The sequence below is a fragment of the Numida meleagris genome, chromosome 1 (assembly GCF_002078875.1).
Source record: "Numida meleagris isolate 19003 breed g44 Domestic line chromosome 1, NumMel1.0, whole genome shotgun sequence".
Taxonomy (NCBI): Eukaryota; Metazoa; Chordata; class Aves; order Galliformes; family Numididae; genus Numida; species Numida meleagris.
Window position 1 is genome coordinate 145,748,345 of NC_034409.1, and position 19,228 is coordinate 145,767,572.

The 19,228-nt window shown below is 40.8% G+C and overlaps 1 protein-coding gene across 1 annotated transcript in view; it reads right to left on the minus strand.

Moving 5' to 3' along the window:
- Positions 1-17,070, minus strand: part of GPC5 (glypican 5) — a 361,698-nt gene extending 344,628 nt beyond the window's left edge. The window contains exons 1-2 of the mRNA XM_021416707.1: positions 16,787-17,070; positions 5,883-6,044 (exon numbers count right to left, since the gene is read on the minus strand). Of these exons, the coding sequence (XP_021272382.1) occupies positions 5,883-6,044; positions 16,787-16,955 (331 nt within the window). The 5' untranslated portion in view covers positions 16,956-17,070. The remainder of the gene's footprint in view (positions 1-5,882; positions 6,045-16,786) is intronic.

Sequence of the window (19,228 nt, forward strand, 5' to 3'; positions counted from 1 at the left end):
GGTTTTTTCCCTCATGTATAAGCACTACATAAAGTATAAAAATTCTAGATTAGCACGTCTATACTGATCACTTTGTTACACAGAGTGAAACCAAAATAGGAGTTATCTGGGTACTAACAAAAACATGATTTTGACAAAATCTTAGTATTTACCCAGTATTTGAGTGAGAAATTTCAGATGATTTCCATGACAGTATTGCATAACTGCTAGTGTACCTAAATCAGCTTAATTGAAACTCAGGTATTACCATAATTCAGAAAAACAATTAAGTGATTGTAAGTAAGCACAGCCTGCGACAAGACTCTACAAGCACAAGTGCACACTAAGGAAGAATAATTTAAGAACATACTGAGGTGGTAAAAAATGGTTATTACAGAAACCCAATAAATCCCTGTGTTTATAAACCTCAGAAACGCCCATAGCAAAGAATATGTGCATGCAGATCAGTATACAAAAGATAAAAATGAGATACAATGTAAATAAATTCCTCTAGAACAATAAGACCTGTTTCCAAAACAGAAATAAAACTCAGGATTAATTGAAATTTGTTGAAATTTTAAGTATTAACCTGAATCTCCAGATTTCTGCACTTACAATAGCCCTACAGTGCTGTGCTTTATGTGTATATAGAAATACTGGGTCCAATTCTACACTGCATTAGCACACTGCTTGTCCTGTTTTTGTGTCATAAAGGAATCAAAATACCATGTTAAGAGATGATTTCTGAAGATTAACAGCTTTACTCCCTAGATCAACCAGTGGGTATTATATTTGTACCCTTTATTAACATTCCCTACCTCCTTATCCTTGAAAATTCATGGCAGTCTGGCAAAGGGAAATACAGCTCCAATTTTTTTAAAAGAGGAAATAAAGAAGACCTGAGGAACTACAGGCCAGCCAGTCTCACCTCCGTGCCTGGAAAGATTATGTAGAAGATCCACCTGGAAACTACACTAATTCACTTTAAAAACAAAGTTGGTTGGTGACAGCCAACGTGGCTTCACTAAGCCAAATCATGTCTGACAAATTTGGTGGTCTACTACATTGGAGTTACAGTGTTGGTGGAAATAAAACAACAACAACTGATGTAATCTACGAGGACTTGTGCAAAGCCTTCCAGAACATAAAGGGTCTACAGAAGAGATGGGGAAGGACTCTTTATCAGGAAGTGTAGTGATAGAACAAGGGAGAATAGTTTTAAAGTAAAAGGAGATTTAGATTAGATATTAGGAAAAAAAATCTTTACTCAGGGTAAAGGGTGGTGAGGCACTAGCACAGGCTGCCCAGAGAAGCTGTGGATGCCCCATCCCCGGTGGCATTCAAGGGCAGGCTGGATGGGGCCCTGGGCAGCCTGAGCTGGTGGGTGGCAGCCCTGCCTATGGCAGGGGGTTGGAACTAGATAATCTTTAAGGCCTCTTCCAACCCAAAATCATTCTAAGATTCTAAAATTCTTTTCCTGGCCCCATAAGGTAACACCACCGTGGCCACAGGTTAAGTCTACAGGGCAACAGAAAGACGTACATAACTCCAGCAAACCAGACACATTTTTGAGACCCTCATCTGTCAATAATTCAACGAAGTGAAAACTGGGTCTCAGTCTGTCCACTTTCTTTTAATACAGTGAGTTTCATTTAACTTCACTGGAAGTTGCAATTCACATGTACTTGGGTCGAATCTCATTTATATCACACTTAAAATAAAAAAAAGATTACAGAGCCAAGAAAGAGAAAGCTGTCAGAATTTCAAAGCAGCTCTTTGCATCTCAAATTACCTACAGCGCAATGTATCATTTGAAACCTCAAGTGAAATACAGCAGTTCCTGCTGAAAGAGTTTTCTGATCTCTAAATCATTCTTCAGAAAACTTTACAAATGGAAAACAATTGAATCAGTGCCAGAGCAGATTTAGTTTTAGAAGAATTACAAAATCCTTAGAGTTGGAAGGGATCTTTACAGGTCACCCAGTCTAAATCCCTACAATTAACTGGGACATCCACAGCTAGATCAGGTTGCTCAGAGTCCCCTCCAGTCTGACCTTGACTGTCTCCAGGGATGGAGCATCCACCACCCCTCTGTGCAACCTGTTCGAGTGCCTCACCACCCTCACTGTAAAACACTTTTTCCTTATAACCAACCTAAATCTACCCTCTTTAAGCTTGATACCACTTCCCCTTGTTCTATCACCACAGACCCTGCTAAAGAATCCGTCCCCTTCTTTCCTATAGTTCCCCTTTTGATACTGAAAGGCCGCTATCACCTTGCAGCCTTCTCTTCCCCAGGCTGAACAGCCCCAGCTCTCTCAGCCTATCCTTGTAGGAGAGGTGTTCCATCCCTTGGATTACCTCTGTGGCCCTTCTCTGTATGTTTTCCAACAGATCTATGTCTCTCCTGTACTGAGGACTCCATATCTAGACACAGTACTCCAGGTGAGGTTTCACCAGCGCAGAGTAGAGGGGCAAGATCACCTCCCTCGACCTGCTGGCCATACTTCTTTTGATGCAGCCCAGGATACAGATGGCTTTCAAGGCTGTGAGGCCACATTACTGGCTCATGTCCAGCTTCCCATACACCAGTACCCCCAGGTCTTTTTCAGCAGAGCTGCACTCAATCCTTTCATCCCCCAGCTCATATTGTTACTGGATGTTGCCTCAACCGAGGTACAGACTTTGCACTTGGATTTGTTGAACCCCATGAGGTTCACCTGGGCCCACTGCTCAAGCCTGTGCAGGTCCCTCTGGCATGTCAACCACACCCCACAGCTTCGTATGATCAGCGAACTTGCTGAAGGTGCACTTGACTCCACTGTCAACGACACTGATGAAAATATTAAAGAGTATCAGTCCCAGCACTGACACCTGGGAGACACCACTCATCACCGATTTCCATCCAGACATTAAGCCATTTACCACCACTATCTGGACTCAATCCTGCAGCCAGTTCTTCATCCATTGAACAGTCCACCCACCAAATCCATATTTGGATGAACAGATGTTCCATTGTTTCTTATGACTCAGCATATGTAATGCTATAATGGGATGGAAAGTACCATGATAATAGCGGGATAGCAAATTCCTTAGCTACAGCAAATGAGAACAAGCCCAAATGCAGCAGCCACAGAAATGAAGGAAAAGAACTGCTTACCTTTGGAATGCCTCAGGTAGGCAAGGATCTCCAGCAAGAAACACCCTTCCCTCCACTGCTAACACTTAAATGAGGTCTGAGAAGGGGTGGATCCTGGCTCCAACCTTTCCTGTCATTCAGGTGCATTGCTTGCACCTGAGCTCCCCTGGGTTGGCCCTGCCTTCTCACCAGGTGCTCAATCACTGCTTCAGGCCATGAGTCAGCATTTCCACTACACCATGCTACCAGAGAAAGCAGCTCAGAAGGTTTCAACAGATCTTTTAGTTCATATGATTTCCTTTAGCTACTGGCCACAGCTTTATCGTATTTAAATGCAGCAAGTTCACTATGACTTTAAACAACCTATGTCTATTCACTTCACTCTGATCAAGGTTAAACTCAACTCTGAATGTATGATGTAGTGAAAATTTTACAGGAAAAAGAAAAAAAAAACATGAAACTGCATTAGGGCATTGTGATTCAATACACTCTAGAGCTTACATCACAAATGCAGTAGTTTTCCTCTGTAGTAGTAAATTGTCAGAAAACGACATCGTGAACAATACCATTTATTACCTTTTTTTTTCCCCCCACAGGTATACTTGCCAAGTCCACTATTTTGGTAAAAGGCTGCCACATTCATAAGCAACCCAAGGACAACCTGGGTTCCAGCAACAAGCACTACTCATGCGTGTTCAATAAAAGATGAAAGAATGTAACCCTTAGGAAGACCTCAAACTATCGCTCTATTGGGAAGATAAATAATCACTAATTCTTTTTTGGTTCCTTTCTATACCGTAAAATGGTATCACTGGGAGAGTTAATAAGCGCACACATTCCATATTAGCCTCTAAATCAGTGATTATGGTGCCTTCCTGAACTTGCAGATAATACAATTAAAAATTTTATAAGCTAATGTCACGGTATTATCTAAGGGTCTGCGTCCGTGACAAGGGGAACAGGTCCGAAAGAAAAAAAACGAGAAAAAGAGGAAGGAAAGGAAAAAAAAATTGCCGGCGATAAGGGCCAGCCCCCGGGCGGTCCGGTGGCTAAAGCGGCAGAGAAGCCGCGGAGCCGCCACCTGGGAAGACAAAGGGAAAGAGGGAAAAAGAAAAAAAGCGGCACCAATCTGAGGAGGAACAACCAACTTTACTAAATATATCAAAATGAGGCTAGTAGAATTATATTAGAGAGTTTACAGGCTGAAAATCTTACACAGTAAACTGCAGGAGGACCACCTGCTTTCTCCGCCGGGCAGGAAGAAACAGACCCCGCGTCTCCCCCTCGGCTTCACTACCCACCCATTAACGCAAAGACCCCTGGGGAGTGCACCTCCTCCCCTCCCCCTCAGAGGGCCACACCAAAAAAGGTAGTTTGCAGTAATCAGGGAATTAACTCTTTAACTGCCCGTACCTTACATGATGTAAAGATGTGGAATACCGACAACAAAAAATCACAAAACCATAACAGCTAAGAAGAGCCTAGAATCCAAATTCTGAATAGTTGCTAAGATTGTACATGAGGGAAACAATAATTTCTCCTTAAAGACATGCATACTCCAGTCTTTCAAGGAGAACTCAACTACAGAGGCAGGTATGCATTCTACACACACACTGAAAATATCCAACATACTGACCTCTCAGGATGTAAAAGCAACAGAAATGCAGTTTCTAGGTCCCGATTTCACTTCACTTACATTTCACTCAAACCCAATTCTTGTCAAGACTGAGAAATGTTGGGATTGCACAAGTAAATCACCTAGATATTTAAGGGTTTTTTTTGGTTTCTGATTTTTCTTCTCCTAGGGTTGGAGGAAAGGAGAAGAAAATCCACAGTAGAGAACACAGCCCTCACTTAAGGAAAGTACGGTTGTTCCTGAGTTCTACAAAGTCTACAGCCCTGGATCCAGTACAGCATATCACGGTGCAAAAAAAGGCTAATATATAGAAGTTGAGAGGAAGAATGGAGGCAGAAAACAGTGAGTGAAAGCTTTCTTTGTACATTTTACCGGTGATGTCCTGAACATGACAGCCATATGCAGCTGTATTAGGCAGACTAAACAGCAATGCTTCCAGAAGGCAGAGAACAACTCATATTTAGCAGTAGCCAATACCCAAACTTCAAAAAGTGAAGGCCTATGGACTTCAGAGTTATGATCATGAAATGGCCATTAAAGCTAAGTCCATCTGCTAATGCATTTTAGCAGTCACCAGAAGGACAACTTCCTAAACTTGTACAAAGTTAACATCTTATCCTGTTCATCCAAGTGGCCATAAGTACCCATTAATAGGAGAATGACAAGACGGTAGGACTCTGTCCTCAACGTGTGTGAACTCAATATCCCCTTCCATCACATAAAACCATACACTGCCACTATTTCTCACATTTTCCCAGCTCCTGACCAATTTCTGTATTAATTGATGCCATAAAAATTCAGAGAAAACTGAGTGGTATGTAGGGAAATTGCTTGAACACAATTACACCAACAGCCCAAACAATTCCTAATTTGCCAGATAGGTTCCCATCATGCATTAGAACAACTGAGATTCCAACCCTCATTTTTAGCAAGTCACAGCTTTTTTTTTTTTTTTTGAAAACTCAAAAGCCTATATAACTTGAACAAAATTTGATCCCAGAAATGTATCTCAAGAACAAAACACCCATGTATTTCCATTAGAACTGAAAATTAACAGGCAAATTGCACACCTAAACTAACCAAAAATGAAAATGAACAAGTTTGGAAACAAAAAGCAGAAAGTCTTACCTTGAAAAGCAGCTGCATTACGAGATATTAAAAATTTTAACGTAGCACTAGATGTTTGAAGCACTTGCTGGATGTCTTGCTTTGCTGCAGTCTGATATCTTTCCTCCATCTTTTTGGTACAGCATGTTGGATTTTTGGAAGTACAAACCTGCAGATCAACACCTAGAGGAAGAAACAATTGCAGTGATTACTATGATATAGAAGACTAGACACAAAGACTTTTTTTTTTTTTAACATCAGTATATACATTTAAAAGAAACATGCAGAGTTTTGAAGACATTTAGTACTGTTAAATAAATTTAGATGGCAGTAGTAACTAAAATTCTGTAGGAAGAGTACACTTATTACAGTTAATTAGTGTCATACAATAGCATTACCTCAACACTGTAATCTTATTCCAGCTGTGAAGATTGCTAACTAGCGTTGGCAAAGTACAAAGGATATGCATTGTACATTACTTGGAATACTGATTTGCTAGCTCATAAGACCCAGCCCGTAGTTCATAGCCAGCATTTTCATTCTTCTGTAAATCTTGGGCTAAAAAGAGCTAACTACTACTAAATATTACAAACAGAACAGTGGAAAGCCCATTTCTGATAGCTACATAATAAACATACTAACTTTCACATGGAGCAGTCATAAATCCCAGTCTAATCTCTTTTACTGTTTCTTTTTCTAATGTCCAACATTCCTCGTGTACTTGTCATGACTATTTACTACTTCACTAACAGGATGGGAAAAGTTCATAGAAATGAACATCTTTTCAAATTTTTGGCACACTGAAATTCAAGAGGGGCAATTCAGTACTATATTTCTTATTGTATAGTAAAAAACATCTTTTACGTGCACTGAGGATTCAAGTCTGAATTTGTGATTGTAGAGGAAGAAAAAAAGGAAGAAATTCTAAAGCAAAAAATCTGTGTCACCCTTGCCTTTATACATACTCTCAGCTATTACACCATCTCTTTGAACTTAACATTTTATTTCCCTGTCCCTAAATCTACAAATTATAACACTTTTTAAATTAATTCTTCTACTGTTTTTCCATATTTTCTCTGATAAATTTTACATTATGAATACAGATATGGGAAAAGGGAAGTCTTACATGGTTTGTCCTTTTCATATTTCATTAGTTACCTTATATAAATTGTTTTAAATAACATGTTCCAAAAAGCTCAGGCAGAAAGATTAAGCTACTGATCAGAGTATGCTGATGATACCAAATTGGGTGGAGTGGCAGATACCACCAGAGGACTGTGCTGCCATTCAGAGAGAATTCAGCAGGTTGAAGATATGGACAGAGAAGAACGTCATGAAGTTCAACAAGGGCAACTGCAGGGTCCTGCACTGGGGTAGAAATAACCCCATTTAGCAGTACAGGTTAGGGGCTGACCTACTGGAAAGCAGCCCTGCAGAGAAGAACCTGAGAGTGCTGGTGGGCAGCAGCACACCATTCTGGGCAATGGTATCCTGGGCTGCATTAGGAAGAGAGTGGGTAGCAGGTCACTCTGTTCTTATGAGGCCACATTAAACTAATATAATGTGTATAGTGATTTTAACACACTCAGGTCAGACCTGCTGTTAGCTCAACCCTTCGGGCTCCACACTGGATGTCGAAAGGACTGTTGTGATTTAATCTGGCAGGCAGCTGAACACCACACAGCCATTTGCTCACTGTCCATCAGGGGGATAGAGGAGAGAATTGGAAAAGAGGAAAAACTTGGGGATTGAGATAAAGACAGTTAAATAGGACAGAAAAGGAAAAACAGTATCACATAGCAGTGATAAAAATTTACAAAGCATATGCTACTGGCTACTTGATTGAAGAAGAAAAAGTTCATCCAAATGGAGTATGGAAAATTGTTTTATCCTGTTTTTCTCTTCTCATTCACGACACCTGTAAATGTCTTCTTGTGATGGTTTGTTGTTGCTTTTTTCCCATCTGTTTTTTCTTGTGAGTCTAAGTATGAGGGGAAGCAGGGAAAAAAATCACCCATGGATGATTTGCAGTTAGCTATATTGCTTCAACCATGATTGAAGAGCCAGAGTGCAATTATTGGCTTGCTGACTCTTATGTAAAAGGATGGCAACAGTCAGAAGGCAAGGAAGACAACACAACCAAAAATCCAACTAATGAAGCAACTCTTCAAAGTGCACAGTGTTCACTCGAAGCTGACAGTTCATGAACTTGTCATCTCCCTGCTGCTTTTCTTGCTTCGAGTTATGTGCAAAAGGGCAATGCACAGTAATCAGAGCGCATTCGTAGAGAGAATTCCCAAATTTTAGCCTTGTCAGTGCCACAGCAGTGGAATCCCATGAAAAAGTCACTCAGGGTTGCTTTAGGAGTATGAGTTCTGTTAAATAATTACTGCTTTGGGCTCTGGAGGTATCTTTGACTTCTCCCTCTGGTACAGAGGTGGGAAGATTCAGACACAGAGGCTACAAGGGAGCTGTGGCAGACACCAGGCAGTAGGTGAAAGAACTACAGGGTCCTGCCATACAATCTTCATACAGATGGTTTACCTCCCACTCTCCCCTTGTGCAATTCAAAGACTCTTACACACTTCAGTTTAGTTGTTAATGAGGTGAAGATTTAGATTCTAGCATTGATTAAAGTGACTGTTAAATATAGAGATACGATGCTTTTTCCCTGCACCCCTTTCTTGAAAACTTAGAATGTCAAACAGCATATCCTCCTTTAGGTGACAAATTTACTTATAAATAAAGCCTTTAGGCTCCACGTTTTTTTGAAGATAACCAATTTTTCTTCTTTTTGACCTTCACCTGAGAACACATTTATCATGTATAACACTTATCATGTGAGAACAAATTTATCATTTAGTATGAGTGTTTTAGCTCAATTCCATTTCTAATCCAGAATAATTAAAAAACAACAACAACAAAAAAGGGAATGCCTGATGTTATCCTCAGGTATAACACACAGTAATTTGTTTTACTAGCAACATAAAGGCATTACATTCTACACAACTAAATTACAACAGTTAAAAGGAAAAGTCTCTCTAAAGTTTATTAATAAAGAGGCAAAGATTTCCTGAAACTACAGTCCTTCTCTAGTTTTACACAGGACAAATAAAATACAATTTAAGCAATACACTGTATGTTCTAATTTAATGCATTTTAAGAATATTTACAACTGAATTCATTAATTCTCTTTCCTGTGATTACTTATAAATTTAAATATACAGCAAACTATTTGTATTTTTTATAGTTATATCAAATATTTCATTTTTTATAATCATAGTCTACAGATAATTTTTTTTTCATCCACAGGAATGAAAGAGCAATCACAGAATTTATTTTAGGTACTCTAACTGGTACAGTTAATTTCAGTAAATCAGTATGTTTTAATACTATCAAATGAGACTGCACCATTCTTTCATAACCACTCCTTCATAAGGAATGGTGATCATTTGCTGTAATGCTATAGTGGCCTTTCAGCCTTTTCTCTGCATTAATCTCATATTACTAGCATATCTAGTTAAGCTGCTTCACACTACATGATGACTTACACTTATAAGATAAAATCTAAATCAGGTATTTCCTTCCCCAGATTCTCCATGATGACAAGACAGTTTAAACTCTTTTATATGTTATATAAAAGATAGAGTACAGCTATTTACCCTAACTTCAAGATTGTGTGACGATAAATATGGTGTTTGGAAAGTAATAGTTTAAAAAATAATTTTCTGAATTTATGGAAGTTATAAAAAGAAATAAGTAACAAAAAATAGATCATATCATTTACATAATAGATCTGACAAAAATGGTAAGCTATAGTTTACTTAGTAAGCCGTAACAATAGCAGAATACATTGACAATGTTGATGTTCTTAAACAGAAGGACAGACTTGTGGCCCAAAAGCCAAATGATAGCTCATATTCATGTTGCTGGGGGTTTGCTCCCCTCACCCTCCCAGTTGTCTAGAAAGCTAGTTATGAAGGTCCAATATGGAGAGAAATTAGCTAATTAACAAGCGTGAATAATAAGTCGTCCACTACAATTTTATAATCACAAGCAAAAATTCATTTGTCAGCAAGTATCTTATCTACTCCTTAAAAACGAAAGTTACCAAAATGAATTTGCCACCACTAACTACAAGAATAACCAAACTTTAGCCCATGTCACTGGCAGATAAATTTCCTGAGCCTATTATAACAAGAGGACGGCTCTCGCAGAGATTACTGATCCCCTTCCAAGAATGACATGTATTTAATATTACATTATAATTGACTTTGAAAGAAAATTTAAGTTAGGACAAATAAATCAATTAGATAGGTTATATTTCATAATAACATCATTCCATAATAAAATCATATTCAACAATATATTCATTAAACAAATTCAGATAATTCAAACTTTGAACAGAGTCTGTCATACTCTAACCGCACAAAAACTTCCCCAGCCAGTCAATAAATATTCTCAACAGAAGAAGAAAGCCTTTCAACTCAGACTTAAAATTTCCGTACTCAATTCCTGATGTGGATGTTTTGGTGAAAACTTCCTTCAATACTGACTGAAAAATAGAACTGCGCTGCAACAGTTCAGTGGTTTGTGTACTTGATAACAGTTCTGAAGCAGCCATTTTTAAATCAAGTTCCACTTCGCTGGTTATGTTCTCATACCTGAGCACTTGGGTTTGAAACAGACACGAAAAATTGTGCATTGCCTCAACTGAGAATGTCAACTCTAATACTGCAATGAAATCCATTCCAATCTTGAAGACTGCAAACGTAATGCCCCAGGTCCGATTTTACCAAACTGTTGTGATCATTCACAAGCAACACTGGAATGTTCCCCAAGCCCAGTTGCTGCATTTAGACAGTATTTAGGGGAGGCCCAGAGAAGTTACAGCCACGCCATCTCATACTAACCAAATTTTAAGGCTGAGTGATCTGGCACTGACAGATAATGCTGAAGTGATTTCCAAATATAGCCTTAGCGCCTACTTTGAGAAAGCAAATACCATGACACAAGTGTTTGACACCTAACAATAAATCCATAAAGCCAAACAAATCAGACCAAAGTGTGAGCATCACCACAGCACAACAACATGCTTTGGGCATGGTGCTGACCGGCATTATGTAGCAAGGATAACAACACTAGCCCTCAGCAGCCTGGACATGAGCCAGACTGTGCCATTCAGACTCCGAACTAGGCATCAGTACTTGGCCCTCTCTTATTCAACAACTGATCCCAATTTACTAAGCAGCTAGCAAGAGATGGAAGGGGAACAAGTTCCACCAAGACCTTAGTCAAAACCAGCAGGGCCTGACCTGAGCACTATCAAGCAGCAGGGATGGGAGCAGATGCCAATCCTCCTAGCAGGGGTGGCAGCACCGGTCTGCAGACTGGACATGGTGTCATGGTGTCTGTGCAAACGAGAGGTGGAAACATGGGCAGGAGCAGCTAAGGCCACTTGATTTGTTCAGCCTTGAGGAGAAAGAGAGGAGCTTCCTCACAAGGGGAACAGAGGGGCAGGCGCTGATCTCATCTCTCCGGTGATGGCAAAAAGATCTAAGGGGACTGCTGAACCCCAACCATTGTGCCCCGTAGCCAGGAACACCACACTCCATTGCTAGTAGCACCCACAGGCTCTGTCCATTGAATTACTGTGGTGGTGTTTTGTTGCTGTGGTTATATTAAAGATAAAGCGGCAATGCATCGGTCCCTCAGCAGGAAACCCTCCCAGCCTTGCGGCTGGCCTATCTCATGCTCCCCAGTGGCACAAGGCCAGGCCGCAGCCGTGGCCCTGGCAGCAACTCAAGCCCCAGCACCTACCTGCAGCCGCCCCAGGTATGCATCCCCACACCACTTCCCTCTGCTGACTCAAGCACGCCCTGCAGGGCCCGTCTGCCTGTGCCAGGGAAGGCTGGAGAAATTCAGGCAATGCTGTGGAGATGGGCTGAGAACAGCTGCCACCAGCCCTACAGCACAACCCAAGCAAAGACTCACTAAAGCCTCCAAGCCTCACAAACATGCTCAGCTAGAGTCCAGGAACAAATTAGGACAGGCAAGGCTCTGCTGGCACCCCGGTATATGCAGTGGAGGGACATGAGGTCACAGTCCATCATCCGCTGATGTCACACACCATTTTACTGTGATATCAAAACTAGTTGCCCAGGATGCTGTTACCCTGTGGAATCCTGCTCATCCCCTCTGTGCTCAAGTCAGCACCAGCACTGTACCTCTGCATGCCCACTGGGGATGCTGTGGTGTTGGTGTCAGTGTCACCCTGGCCTGGGCCTAGCGTTCCCCACTCTGCCAGAGGCCCTCTCTTGATGAGTGACAAAGGTACCTCTCAGAAGTAAACAGCAAATTTATTTCTTAGAAACAATGATTTCTTGTTTCGAACAAGGTTAAGAAAAGCTGATCTTGCACAAAGCCTTTGTGCCATTTTCCCAATATACATAGTATAGAGTCTGCTATTTTTACATTATAGTTACTAACAATATACACAGCATCAGCTCACATGCAGTTCTTTGTGCATATAGGCACACATGCATAGCGTTTGTCTAGTATTAACATTAAAAATTAGGTATGTTAGCCAAATTGTGCTTGGTATTTTAATAAAATGTTTGGCACCGCTTAGCTTTCTTGCTTTCTGTCATTTTGTCTCTTGTAATGCAGAAACTAATACAAACTTTTATGTAAGCTTGTCACAGACTTTAGTGTAGTTTCAAGAAGACATTCACACTTTTAGCAAAACTCTAAAACAATAATGAATATTTGTTTATGGTTTTAATTGGCTCTTCAATATTCTCTTCTTCCTTTGATTTTATGGTAAATACTTCTTTTAAGCAGCTTATTTTTAACACAAATAACATTCCCAACCCTAAGGGAACTTTGTTTTTACTTTAAGACTGCTAATCACACACATACAAAGTACATTTTATTGACCTAATTCTGTTCCAGCTCATTAAACACGGCTGCTCTCAATGGTCAGGAAAAAGTAACTGAATACAACATGTGAAAGAGCCCAAAGAACTAAAAATGGAGTGGTTGCTCCAAGTCCACAGAGGGGTTTTGTAATTATTCCATTAAAATGCTACAGAACAAGCAACAGCTTACAGGACAGCATTTCAGGAAAGTACACCAGTAACTAAATCAGGTCATTCCATTTCAGAACAACCTATAATAAAAAACACACACTTTCACATGTTTTTGCTTGTAAAAATCTTACTGTCCTAGACAAGAATTGTTCTGTCAATTGCCAAGTATTCTGAAATACAGTTAGAAAGTTCTGTAACTGTAGGAATAGGGGCTCTTTTTAGTACTGAATTCTGAAGGCTCTATAGCTACAACCTGTTTTTTACCCAAAACCAAGGGAGAGAGAAAAGTGAAATAATTTACCCTGTAATAAATATACATTATATTTTAAAGTTAGAGACTAGGAAAGGTTCTATATCCGGAAACAATCTAGATGAGTGTAGAAAAGAACTCAGCAAGAATAGAATATAATAATCCAGAGGAATAATTCTACCTATTTCCAGAAGATCTGGAACTGATTTCAGCCTCTGATTCATGGTCTCAGTCCTACAAATCTGTATTTTCACTAACTTGGGACAACCAAGCACTGGCAGGATGAGGATGTTAATGGCCAGGAAGAGAAAATACCAGACATCGTAAATTTCTGCCTGTCTGCTCAGGCAAACACTTTCATGAGATCAAATCCAGAGACAGAAAAATCCCAAAACAGACCCAGGGTTGTCACGATAAACAGTCTTTTAAGAGACAGCACTGAAATGCCACTGCCTGGAAGCAGTTGTTCAAACAAATAGTTTACTGCAAAACAGATTTGCAACCTGTATCACGTATGAGCCTTTCTCATGCTCATCCTTTAATATCTATTTGTAAACTAATCTTTATTACAGCCACCACTCCACTTTAATCATCACCACTAAAATTGGTGTAAAGTACTTCAGCACTGCTAAATAAAAGAGGTAAGGATCAAACTCAAGCATATGACCCTGACTGTCCACACCCTGCTGACTTCCTTTTTGTGGTTCTATTTAGATGGCTCCAGAAAGTCTCTTAATGCATTTCTGGAGAAAATGCATCCTATACATGGTTTTCCAAGGACACCACAAGCAGTACTGGTACAGGTTTGGCTCCTTCCTAGCACCCTACATGATTACCTTCTTACTGGTGTGCACCCTAGCAAGATTCTTCTTAAATTTTGTGGAGCCAGGGGTGAAATGCTACCTGCATTCAAGAGTCAACAGCCTATGCTCACACGCATAAGAACAATACAGGCAATAGTCCTTACAAAAGACGGATGTGATAAAATGGACCTCAACAACTGCATAATCCACTGCATAATCCACTTTCTGTCTCTGTTTGAACTCTCTTCTGGAGATCTGAATGTGTTCAACAAATAGCAGAAGAACACACAAATTCTTGATTTAACCGCTAGTAAAGCCAAAATCCTAATTCCCTGAACGTCAACCATACTGGAAACCCAAATTAGAATTCAAAGAAGAGTTTGGAGCTTCATCTAAGTCATCTGACCCACATCTTAAACTGATTTTTACTGCTATGTTAAGCTGAACTAGTAAGAATATTTTAACTTGAATTAGCAAAACAGCATTAGACACCAACTTTTTCTGACATTATGACATTCTTCAAGCATAGCTTTTTGCCTCATGTTTTCAATTCAGTATAACTGTTCCCCAAAATGTCTTTGCAATAAAATTCATACTAATAAGAGTCTTCATCCTTTCAATTATGTTTTTTTCTTATGACATCATAAATGATCTCCAAAAGATTGCTGAAAAGAAGCCTAGCTTGGTTTCTAAAATTAAAATAATCTGCTCAGAGTTTGAGAAGAAAAATGGGTATCGATTCTACAATTCCAGGAAATTTAACTTTCTTCGATAAATGATCAAACTCAGCTTTTTGGTGCAAAGAGAAGCCTGACAATCTGGTCATTGTTAAGTTGCCATCTACCACTTAACCAGCTGAAGAGCTCTGGGCATCGTTGGCTGTTCCAACCACCCACTGCCATCATCCACCCCCAGAATATGTGGGGTGGAGGGCTCCCACCTGGTGCCCGCTACCAGTCCAGGAAGTGCCCCAGATGATGGCAGCTAACAGTCCTGCCAAGATCTTCCAGAGGCCTCAGGAAACCTCAAACAGTGCCAGAAGCCCACTCATAAGCAACAAAATCGAGACTCCTAAAGGCAACTCTAACACCTATTTTCACAAGTTAGCACCTACCTAAAGTGTTTGTGTACAAGGGCGGATGTTGGTGTTATAGTGGTATGGCTGAACCTTCCCAGCAATATCCCGTTCCATGTTGTTGCTGTGTGACAGATGGCAGCAGAGGGGCAGTGTGACAGAATGGCATCTGACATGGAAGTGCATATGAAGCAAAGGGGTATCACTGAATTCTTACATGTCAGAAACATAGCACCCAGTGTCGTTCATCAGTGCTTGCTGAACTTCTGTGGAGACCAAGCAGTGGATGTGAGCACAGTGAGGCAGCAAGTGGTGAGTTTCAGCAGTGACAGTGGGTCACCTCCACTGGTGAATAATGTTACAAGCCCAGGATGCAGACTCATGTTTGTCACTGATGAAAACGCACAGCTAATGGTGGTGATTACCTTGAAAAATAGTGCTTTGTAGCTGAGAATTTGCTCTATCAAATAGTGTTATTGTGCTCTTTGTTGTAGTTTCCATAGCAATAAATAGGAGGCATTACTTTTGGAGTGGCCTGCATACATAAATAACTACTACAGTTATTTTCTCTTGAGGCAACACATTTCCTTCCTACTCTCAGAATGCAAATGAATGTGTGGCACCAAAAAAGAGGATGACAAAAGTAAGTGCAATAGTTACACTGGACTATGGAGGGAGGAGAGCACAGCTACAATCGATGTATCTATTATTCATAGTGACACTACTCACACAGGTAATGAGCACCAAACGTTTATGTCACTGACAGGGCTTCAAGTTTGTTTGTTGTTGTTTTCAGACAAAATATCTGCATTTGCACAGTACCTATCCAAGCAAGCTTTCCAACAAAAGCATTTGTTTTCTTCTCGGTGACAGTTATGATAAAATCTTTAGCTACAGACAACGTAACAAGGCCTTGGATATTGTTACATGTACTGGTGACCTAACCACAGTACTATAATAATAAGCATAATAGGTAATCCTAAACTTAATACAACATTACAGAGCGCAATTTACTAACCAGACTCTCTCAAAAGCTCTACTTCGAAGCGATTCCCGTAGGAATTGACATAAAGTAACTAATCTCCAATTGCAAAATTCACAAAAACTACACAGATTATCTTAAAAGAGGAAGGGACAATTGACATTTTCAAGTAAGGTGGATGTTAATTCAATTCTTGCTGCATATACAAGTCAGTTTCTGTCAGGAAAGCACTGATTCACATTTACTAACTCACACCTAAACATGAATGGATTTTACACATGAGGATATTATTATTTAATTATGCGCTTAGAAAGAAAAATACTTTGTCTCTATGTCTCCAACCACAAAAAAATATCTACACACTGCACTTTGAGTAGTACGTCTGAAATCAACTGAGATACCCAGAAGGCTGGAGAAAAAAAAAAAAAAAAAAAAAAAAAAAGCAGAAAGCCAAGAAGGTATTTCTCATTACATTCTGATTTCCACTTAAAAAGTTTCATTCTCAATACAACGCTACGATGTACTCAAATTTCCATTATTTAAGACATAACATCACTCGGAATTTGATCCAGACAACGCGCAGAAACGTGCACATCTACCGGCTGCAGCCGTGCCAATCTTCCCGTGCCATGCAGCGCTCTCCCCACAGCCCGACCCTCGGCTCTCCCCGCCCGCCCGGCGGCCGAAGCGGACTCACAGCTCGGTGCCGCCGCCGAGCCCTCACCTTCCCGCGGGAACTCCGGGACGCCCCTGAGGGAGCCGAGCTGACGCAGCTGGAAAACTTTCCGGACAGCCTCGCAGCTCCGCGGCTCCCCATCCCGGGAGGCGGGGGTGGCAGCGGTGGCGAGCAGCAGCAGCAGGAAGAGGAGGACGCTGAGGCTCCGTGCCCCCATGCCCGTCGGCACCCGCAGAGAGCGCGGCTCAGAAGCCTCAAAGCCCCGCGCTGCAGCCAACCAGCCAGCTCGCCTCTCGCCAGCGCCGCCCGCCGCCCGCCGCCCGCCGCCCCCTGCGGGCGGGGGCGGGGCCCTCCCCACGACCGGCGCTCGAGGAGGGGCCCCGGCGGCGGAAGGGCACTGCCCGCTAAGGGGTGCGGGGACGGATGCGGCGCCGGGAAGCGGGGAGACCCCGCACCCCTTAGGTCATCACGCTGCGATTTACGTAGTGTCCTCGGTACGAGAATTAGGAACCCCCCTCCACGCATACATTTTAAGGACACATGCTCACCAACACAGCTGGAAGTTTTTTTCTTAGTCGGTTGTGAAACTGCCCGGGATCATCCAGCGTGCTACAGCACAAGCCTGTCCCGGCTTTCACTCCAATCCTGTATCTGTGGCAGCAACTTAAACACGAGACTGCAAAATTGTGAGGAACGTGTGAATTTTTCTGAGTGCTCATGTGAACAAGGGTAACAAAATAGCACATCAGTTATTAAAACCCGTGTTAGAAATCAATTGCTTCACTACCGAGCAAGGCAATAAGGCATTATACTAACATCCAGTCTAGTGAGCGACAGCTCAATTCATTACCTGGGGAGAGAACTACTATTTCCTTTCTCTCAGCCATTTGTACTCATGGACTCGGCAATTTCCTTCTATCCACAAATTCCAACATACAATATTTCAAATGTCCTTTAATAGAATTTGTTCTACTCTCCGTACACAGTTGATAAACAGAACGATGATGTATTTGTAATATGTGTAATATGTAAGGAGTGAACACAGAGGACAAGTTACAATCTTTAGATAAAGCAAACTACAGCAAAAGAGATTTCGGGCTCTTCATGAGGAAAAAGAGGGGGAAACAGAACTGCAAATAAAAAGAGGCAGTTTCAACCAAAATAGAAATAATTAACAATTCAATACCTCGTCTGTATGCTGTTAGTAGACAGCAAATCCCTTGCCACTCAGTAAAGCACTTCTTAAAGAGAACAGTTTTGAATATTGAAGAATATCACTGCAGAGAACAATTTGGATGTGGGAGGCAGAAAGTGTAGGATCTTACTTGGCAGCTTGAAGATGGTAGAGGAAATCCTGGGAGCCACAAAGTGATTCCTCAACATCTAATACAAGACACACTCTTTGGTCACAAAACATGCAAAAATAATTAACTAGAGGACAGGGGGAAAGTCTTGCAGGATAAGAAATACAGACAAATATTCTTTAAAAAATGAGAGTTTCTTGAACTGTACAGAAGTTTGCCAACAGCAACAGATGATCCTGGAGTCCATGGATTTAAAGCAAACTGGCATTTTATCACATCTCCTGTTGGTAACGACTCATTGAAACTTCTATCCTCCAGTTCTACAGCTTAAGGGAAAAGTGAGGTGTTTGGTAAGAAGTCAAATTTCCATCTTCTATCTTTCTTTTCTCTTGGTATACAGCACTAACTTAACTACTTATGTACATAGCTAACATTCTTCTTCAGACTGTCGTCTTGTTTGTAAGTACTGAAAACCCTTTATATGTGCTATCCTTCCTGTATCCCTTTGGAGAGTTGCCACAAAAATAATTCCCCTTGCTTTACTTACATCTGCTTTTCTCACATCCTTTTTGCTGTATCAAACACAAGACATTTAGCTTTGATTGCAAGTCCCTTTACTGTTCCCTTCCCACCCACATTGCTAATTTCCAAAGGACTGCAGCACTTGCCTCCATCTCCAGCTTCTAAAATGAAGAAATACTTTCATGCAATCTCCTATTTTATTTCATATACCTGAAAGTAGTTCAAACATCTGTTAAGCTTTCTTTTTCTTCAGTCATTCTTCAAGGCTTTCTCAGTCATGAGTCCTATCTATTATTTTTACATCCATCACATCAATTAAGGAAGCTTTTCTTACTAAAACCATGGACTGTTGTGTTCACTACTGCGTTCACATCACGTGCCAGAGGAAAATTCAGGCACCTGCTTCTGGTCTAATCCATGCTCTTCATAAACTCTTCTTGGTTCTGATACTGACCTCTTGTTTTGAACTGAGTGTGGAAACCCAACACTCACACAGAGCTCCCTGAAGCTAGAGAAACAGCAGGGAATGAGGAAAAAAAAAAAAAAAAAAACTTTTTCCTCCCCTCAGTTATGAAAACTAGTGTACAGTTACTATGGTAAGTTAAAAAAAAAAAAAATCCTCTTATTTTAGGTTGGGATAATTAAGCTGGAAGACCAGAACTGA